General features: G+C 47.9%; 1 protein-coding gene across 1 annotated transcript; it reads left to right on the top strand.

The window, feature by feature from the left end:
* Nucleotides 1-737: 737 nt before the first annotated feature.
* Nucleotides 738-7,331, top strand: TMEM17 (transmembrane protein 17). The gene is made up of 4 exons (XM_075535719.1): nucleotides 738-916; nucleotides 4,900-5,003; nucleotides 5,145-5,258; nucleotides 6,223-7,331. The coding sequence occupies exons 1-4, from the start codon at nucleotides 817-819 to the stop codon at nucleotides 6,496-6,498; spliced, it is 594 nt and encodes a 197-aa protein (XP_075391834.1). The 5' UTR covers nucleotides 738-816; the 3' UTR covers nucleotides 6,499-7,331.
* Nucleotides 7,332-7,991: the final 660 nt, after the last annotated feature.

Raw genomic sequence — 7,991 nt, 5'->3', positions numbered from 1 at the left:
TAGGTGCTGGTAAGGTTCTAGTTGTTGAGGTGTATTTTAAGCTGGTGTCTCATATGTATAGAATATTTAAATAATATTTTAAAAGTAATATATCATATGTAAGAGAAAGCTGAGAAATACAGAAATATTTAAAGTAGAAAATTTAAATCATCCATAAGTCCCCTATGCACAGCTAACTATTGGTAATATTTTGCATTATTTCCTTTCAGTCCCTTTTGAAGGCAGTGTGCAAACATTCTCTCTGAATTACTAACTTGCTGAGCTATGTTCATCTTATTTTATTCTACACCTATTTAAAAAATCATCCATTACTTTTGCAAGTGTTTCTAAGCTGCTGCAACACAATTCATCAACTATATGCGCTCTGACAACCGGTTCTCCGGCGTTGCATGTTTTTGTGACTTACAGTTTTAATAAACAAATTATAAAAAAGAAAATCCATGCAAATCATAATCTAGGTGCACAGCACAATTATTGGAAGAGGAGCTAGCTCCGGGGGGTCGACATGTTGTTAGCCCTGCCGCACACCTGTACAGCTTTAGACTGGCCAGGTGGGAGGAACGCTAGCATCACACCTCAGTCACTTATTACCCCCAGTGGTCGCTGTTGTTTAAGAGGGTGGGGCGGACACCGGCTGGAGAACGGCCAGCGGGACCCGGGGGAGGGCCGACGGGGGAGGGCCGGCCCGCAGTGCGCCCAGCACGCGTGTGCAGCCTGCTGCCGCCGCGCGCCCCCGGTTGCCATGGTGACGAGGGAGCGCGGTTGCGCTCGCGGACCGGGCCGGCTCCGAGGGGCCAGGGGCACCGAGGCTCAGCCATGGAGCTGCCGGACCCGGTCCGCCAGCGGCTGGGCAACTTCAGTCGGACCATGTTTAGGGACTCGAACCGGACCGGGCCGGAGTACCACGAAGGTCCGGGTGAGTGGCCAAGGCCCCGCGGAAGGGCAGCGGCCCGCCGAGGGCCTAGCGCGGGCCGTGGAGCGCCCGATTCTGCCCGCCACGAAGATGGCGATTTTGCCTTCAGCTGGGTCTCGGCGGGCCGAGCGGGGTGGGCCGGGCGACAAGGGCCGGGGCCCGGACCCGAGCTCGGCCCGCGCCCGTCTGGTCGCACGTGCGGCCTGGAAGGGGCGCAGCCACGCCGCCGCGCGTTTCGCGCCAGCCTTTGACCTTGTGCGTTCCAGGGCAGCCCGCGAGGAGGCCGAAGCGAATCCGGGAGCGGCTGGCGTCTCCCTGGCGCTCCGCGCCTTTCAGAAGGCCAGCTTTGGTTTGCTTTGATGCGATCCGCCCTGGCATTTGGGGACGGCATCCAGGGAATCAAGTCGCACTGCCACCAGGGCACCCCCTGCCTGGCCTTGGCCTTGTTTCTGGTCTCGCCTCCCTAGCACCTTCCTCCACAAGCCCCTTTCCCGGCAGAAAGGAGGAAACCGATGTCGTTGTCATGAGACACAAGCCACCGTCCGCGCGAGTGGCGCAGCTGTCCCCAAAACTCGCCCCTGCCCTGCTGGCTCCTGCCCGCTCTCTCTGCGTCCGGTCACCAGAGAGCGTGACGACAAGATCGCAGCCGAAGAACCAGCGATAACGCGGTGTCCTCCCATGCCTTGATGCCCCTTTGCCGGTTCCTCACCCAAGCCCGCTGGGAAATAGAAATCTTTTCCTCTGATTTTAGGGAATTTCTTTCTCTTGTTAAAGGAGGCTCAGAAAAGCAGTCCCCAGGGTTGTATTTTGTCACCTTGATCACGCCTGTCCCCCAGATGCTAGGCCCTTTGTGGTTCACGATTAAGCACAGTGTGCTAAGCACGGAGCTGCTAAGTGCAACGTAGGTGGTCCAGCCCCACCAGCTGCTCTGGACAGGTACAGCCCCAGAGACCTGCCCGAGCAGTTCTCCTACGCCCTCCAGGGCTGCTGGAAGTCGGAATCTACTAGATGGCTTGGGGTTTATGGTTTCGGAGGTACAACAAAAAAAACCTATAATGTGAAAAATTAGGTTTTCACGTTTCTGATGTTAAGGCTGAGGTTTGCTACTAAAATCTGATGATATGAGGTCGGGATAGAAGTGAGAGGGCAGCAAACCTTTTCTAGAAGAGGCCAGGGAGGAAACCTTGGAGGCTTTGCGGGGCACCTGGTTTCCTTCTGGGAGAGCAATAGACAGTAACTGCATGGGCAAACGTGAAACTTCATTTACAGGCACCGAAATTAGGATTACCTCTGCTTTGCCGGCATCATGAAACGTTCTTCCATTTTTGTTTTATCATTGTACCACAATCCAATTTTTACTTTAGAACCCTTCTTGTCCTGAGAGACTATGTTTCTTTCTGATACCATGAAAGTATTAAATAGCAGGTAAAAATTATTGTAGAGAAAAAGGGAAAATCATCTTTCAGTCAAGGGTTGTAGTTTTTCCCCTACATTTTTAGGACAGTTTATCTCAAAATAAGTATCTGCTCCCAAGTTGTTAGAATTTAGTCAATTTTTGAAGTTTTGAGATAAAAAAATTAATTTAGGGCTATTCTTTCCCTACATAAGAGCAAAAACTATTGAGTAACAGGCCTTGGGCTCAGACATCGCCACCACTGTGAGCATGGTGGAGGAGCGGGCAGTGCATCCTTCCGTTGTGCATGAGGTCACTGTGAGTCAGCACCGAGTCAAGCAAGACTCAAGCTCAGATAAAGGAAACTCATGTGTCATGGACAGCTGCACTGGTAATGTCCCTGTATCAGTGTGATTCGGCTCAGTCTTTCTGCGGTAACCGCCAATGGAAGTGGAAATATCTGGCTTCCCTGTTACCAAGTATCAGGCAGGAATTAGACATGGCCCACACATGCCTCATCCCTAGTTACGTATTCTGACAGCAGCCATTCCCCTCACGCCACTCTGCATTGATACTGAGTTCCATAATTCGTTTTAATGGCCACACAGAACTGAGTACTTGCAATGAAGGGAGTTTATTAGGGGAGTCATTAAGTTACCCCGAGTCAGGATCAAAGACAGTCAGGCGTCTTAGCCAGCAGCCTTGTCTCTCTGCTTCTCAGCCACGTGGTAACCAAGTCTCTCTCTGGTCCTCAGCCTCTAGCCACTTGGTCTGATGGCCTTCCTTTGCCTCCATGGGCCAGGAAGCCAGCCTGCCTGTCACTATAGTCTATGGCCAGAGGAGAAGGTACCCCATCGTCTCAGGCCTGCTCCTCTGAGGCTCTGGGTCACAGCCTGTGCTGCCTCTGGTCTCGGCAGCCTCCGCCCCTTCAGACAGGGATGTTGAACATGTGCTTCCACGGTGCTCGGGTTTCTCCCCCTCGTCAAAGAGGGCTCATCCTGATAACCAGTGGGGTGGTAACAAAAGTCGGTCACTCCCTCTATTAGTGTTACACATGCCCTGTTTGCACAGGCCACCCAATCATTTGGCGGGCGTTATACAGACGCGGGTAGAAGAGCCATATTAAGACATTGCACTCCACCACACTTCCACTTAGGCAAACCTGGTATTTACTGTCATAAAGCACAATGTCAAGTTCTGTGAAGCCCCAGATTCAGAGTTCAACGTGGCCAGTGCTCAACCACGATCCTGTGCATGAGCAGAAGAAAAGGGAAGCTTACTAATATGTAAAGCTTACCAATATGTATTGAGTGCCCACTAAGTGCCAGGCACAAGACTAGGGTGTAGTGATTTGTATTATCTCTAATCCTCATAAAGAGTTCTGCTGGCATAGTGGGTTATGTATTGGAGCTTCTAACCACAAGATCAGCAGTTTGAAACCACTAGCTGCTCAAGAGAAAGATGAGGATTTCCACTCCCATAAAGATGTACAGCCTCGGAAACTCACAGGGGATAGCTGAGTCGGAATCCTCTCGATTGCAGTGAAGATATATATATATATATATATATATATATATATATATATATATATATATATATATATATATATATATATATATATAATTTAGTTAATGCTCCCAAACAGCCTGTGAGGCCATTTTTGTGTTCCCATTATACAGATGAAGAAATTGAGGCTCAAGGAGATTAGCCACGGCATCCCAGGTATGGCACTGGAGACAGAGTGAGAGCTGCCAGCCTCGTGGTCTCCTCAATGCTGAGCTGAGTCTGGAACTCAGAATGTGTGTCTTTAACAACTCTTTCCATGCACAGTTTAGAGTGCTAACTGCCCAGAGAACAAAGAGCTTTCTGCTGGCGTGGGGGAACGTAATCAAGGAGGATTGATGAGAAAAGGGCCTTGAATTAGCCATTAGAAAATGGGTAGGTTTAGAGCAGCAGTTCTCAACCTGTAGGTCTCGACCCCTTTGGGGGTGGAACGACCCTTTCTTTCACAGGGGTCACCTGATTCATAACAGTAGCAACATCAGTTAGGAAGTGGCAACGAAAATACTTGTATGGTTGGGGGGTCACCACCACATGAGGAACTGTATGAAAGGGGCACAGCATCAGGGAGGTTGAGAACCACTGGGTTAGAGTATGATGCTAAGGGGAATGTGCCTAATTGTAATTGGGGGGAGATTCACTTTTGTGTGAGATTAGTTTATATGTAAGAGACTAGTTTTTGTGTCTGTATGTGTTCAATGTACAGGCCGTTGAGGCAGAACTCTACAAAGGAGGTAATGGCAATGATCACTCTGTCCAAGGAGACTCGGTCTGGTGCTCCACATTTAGTCTCTACCAGCAGTACCTACAAGGGTCAGCACACTGCCAGGGTCAAAGGATAAGCAGTCGAGAGCCCGGAAACATAGTCCCAAGAGATGAACACCCCATTCACTGTCCGTGACTTAGAGGAAGTAGGCCTCACATTTGGAGTGTGGCTGAGCCAATACTACAGTTCCCGCTAAGGAAGGGCAGGCTTGAGTGTGCACCAACCAGCATTTCCAATTTTCTCCTTTTCTCTCTCTCTCTCCCATAGATGACGAGATGGTCTCCAGTCTGGTACTGCAGATGTCCCTTTATTTTAACACGTACTTTTTCCCCTTTTGGTGGGTGAGCAGCATCTTGATGCTTTACATGAAGGTAAGTCCGTGCAACCTCTTGCAATGCTGAGGTCGCGTTCCATCCCTGGCATTGCGACACTAGGATTGTTTCATTCTACTCCAGGTCCGTTTCACGGTATGTGAAAAACTTTAAACAAACATGTCTATTTTTGTGTTTTAGTATTCCTTCTTGCCCGATTACTACAAGTTTATTGTGGTCACTATTATCATCCTAGTCACCTTGATTGAGGTCATCCGGCTGTATCTGGGCTACATGGGTAACCTACAGGAGAAGGTAGGCTCTTCCCTCCTTTCTGCCAGCGTGGCACACATAGGCCATGGGATTTTCACAAGGAAAAGGCAGTCGAATGTGGCTCAGGAGCAGGTGACTGCCGTTCATATTGGACTGGCTGCAGTGCTTCTGCGTGGGCAGTGGTGGTCCCTGTGCTTAGTTTCCATAGGACCCTCGCCTACAGTTGCCTTTAATTCTTGCCACGCTTCCTCCCAATCCAAGTAGACAATGGGAGCTCACAGGTGTGTTGGGATTAAATGAAATGATTTACATATAAAGTACCGGAACGTAGAAGCATTTACGAACTGATAGTTCTTCCTGTGTGCCTTCTTGTTGTAGAAAAACACTTTGTCAATGATGCACTGTTTGTTTCCTGAATGAGGAAATTGTAAACTAATTTCCTGGGCCACAAAGATTATTTCCCTCATCATTTAGGTTCCCTAAATATTGGCTCTTCTCAGAGCTCAGGGATAATGCCTGGAGATTGCAGTGCCTTTTCAAGGCCCTTCGGATTAGAACCCACTTGGCTCTATCCCGTGCTGTTTCCCAAGACAAGCATCCATTCCAGGCTGGGTGCTGGTTCCCTCCCATGGATGTCCCCTATCTTTGTTTGCTTCCCCTTTTGCCTCTTCTTCAGTTCTCCCAACTTTAAAGGCCCTTATCCTTGGAATCTCTCTGGCACCTGCCCTAATTGCTCGCTGGTCTTCTTTCTGGTAGCATTTAGCCTTTAGCTCTGAAGGCTGCTTTAGCTCTTCTCTAAACTGCCTGCCGCATTCCAGGGTTGGTTCATATAAATTAGTGTTGTCTTCCCATCGGGACTGTAGGTTCTGAGGTAGGAACCATCCGTGGTACTTGTGAATTGTCACGGATCCTGGGATGATAGTAGTGAGAAGCTCTTGCTAACCTGCGCAAACGACAGACTGCTTTATTGATCTTATTTATTACTCTTCATCGTGTGTCATTGCAGGTTCCTGAGTTGGCTGGCTTTTGGCTTTTGAGCCTTCTGTTACAGTTGCCTTTAATTCTTTTCTTGCTCTTTAATGGCGGCTTGAAGAGTTTGCCGATGGAAAAGGCAATCCATATGATCTATACCCTCTTCCTGACTTTCCAAGTCATTGCAGCCTTTCTTGCCTTGAAGAGAATGGTAAATCAACTGGCAACCCGTTTCCACCTCCAAGACTTTGACCACCTCTCTTCAAACAGAGGGGACATGAGGATGAGGTCCTGTATAGAAGAGATTTGACTGAGAGTTATTGAGTGATTAACCTGAAAGTTTCTTCTAGAAGAATAAAAGAGATAGGAAATCATCAGAGATCCAGCAATGAGGAGAAGAAAAAAGTCAACGCAAGTGCTTTGGACTGTTCACCGCACCGACACGCCAAGGTTGGGGATGGCTGGATTTTGTCTGCGCAGCACACGAAAGCCTCACACCCAGTGATGTTCGCTCGATGCCAACTATCGTCGCTTCTTTTGCTGTTGGCGAATGTGTCTGTTGGTGGTCCATGTACACCAGTTTTATTATCATACTTCCGCTGAGGGGTGGGAAAGAGAACCGTGTACCTTTCTTTCAAACATCCCTAGTATCCGTGTCATGGAGTCCCTGGATGGGGCCGGCAGTTAACAGCTATGTAACTGAAACCGTGGGGATGTCTCTGAAGAAAGCGCAATGATTTATCCTGAGACGCCAGCACTGGTGCGCCCTCTGGAGCAGACTGCCCTGACCTGCCTGGGGCCGCCCTGAGTCAGAACCGACCAGACAAGCCAGCAAGGAGCTGTTGTTGTTGTTTTGCCCACCCCGTGGCCTGTGCACCTGACCGTGATTCTTGCAGCACCTGCTAGTCATTGTTCTTGTGTACTTAACTATATTTTAAAAGATCAGACAATCATGGCTGCTAAGGTTAGAGTCTAACTTAAGTCAGAACTCAGACTGAGGTTAAAAAGGAAAACGTGTGGGTCATCATGGTACTTTGAATGCTTTTTATCATGAAATTGTCATTTCCATAAAACCATGCTCAGTATTTATGGCGGTGGTATGCAAATTAATTTTTTACAATAAATTATATTTATGTTCAAGTATGAACAGTGTATCATTTTCTGTCTTGGGTGCTTCTTTGGGGTTATGGGTTACTTTTCATTATAAGGGTCATTACACCATACAACAGAATAAAAAAGGAAATCCAGTGTTCAAGAGCTTTCTATGTTGCAGGCAGGGCACTAAGCACATCATCTTTGGGATCTCATCCAGTGGATCATAGTTCACTGAGGAACTGCTTCCTAGCAGGTAAATTCACAGGAGGTTTGATTTGAAAGCCAGATGCCTCTGGTTTGCATAGTGAGAGCTGTGACCACCCAAGGAACTATCTTCACGATCTGAAATTGGCTGTTCTGCAAATACGGGGTACCTGGCTAAGGAGATTCAGCTCTGACTGGAACTGCTTGGGTATAAATGGTTGGTGGATTGTTTTAAGGGATATTATTTTCATCACAGGTTTTTTTCTTCCCTACAGGGAATCCTACCTTTAAGAGAAACGTGTTTCTTCCCTGAAAGCCAATTGTAGCCACATCAAAAAATGTTCTTTACAAGTTTCCCTTTCTGCACATCTAGCTCAGTTTAGGATTTCCACATTTTGCCTTGTTCATTTTTACATTGTGTCTTAGTTACCAATGTGGCAGTAGCAGAAACAGCACAAGTGGGTGAGTTTAATAAATAAAAATCTATTCACTCACAATTCAGGA

The sequence above is a fragment of the Tenrec ecaudatus genome, chromosome 17 (genome assembly GCF_050624435.1).
Source record: "Tenrec ecaudatus isolate mTenEca1 chromosome 17, mTenEca1.hap1, whole genome shotgun sequence".
Lineage (NCBI taxonomy): Eukaryota > Metazoa > Chordata > Mammalia > Afrosoricida > Tenrecidae > Tenrec > Tenrec ecaudatus.
Note: the sequence above shows the minus strand (reverse complement) of the source record. Positions and strands in the feature narration are given on the sequence as shown.

Excerpts from the sequence above, each read along its gene's own strand:
- TMEM17 (XM_075535719.1), top strand. The coding sequence starts at position 817 with ATGGAGCTGCCGGACCCGGTCCGCCAGCGGCTGGGCAACTTCAGTCGG. Across the intron at positions 917-4,899 it reads GGAGTACCACGAAGGTCCGG|ATGACGAGATGGTCTCCAGT; the intron begins GTGAGTGGCCAA and ends TCTCTCCCATAG. Across the intron at positions 5,004-5,144 it reads TCTTGATGCTTTACATGAAG|TATTCCTTCTTGCCCGATTA; the intron begins GTAAGTCCGTGC and ends TTTGTGTTTTAG.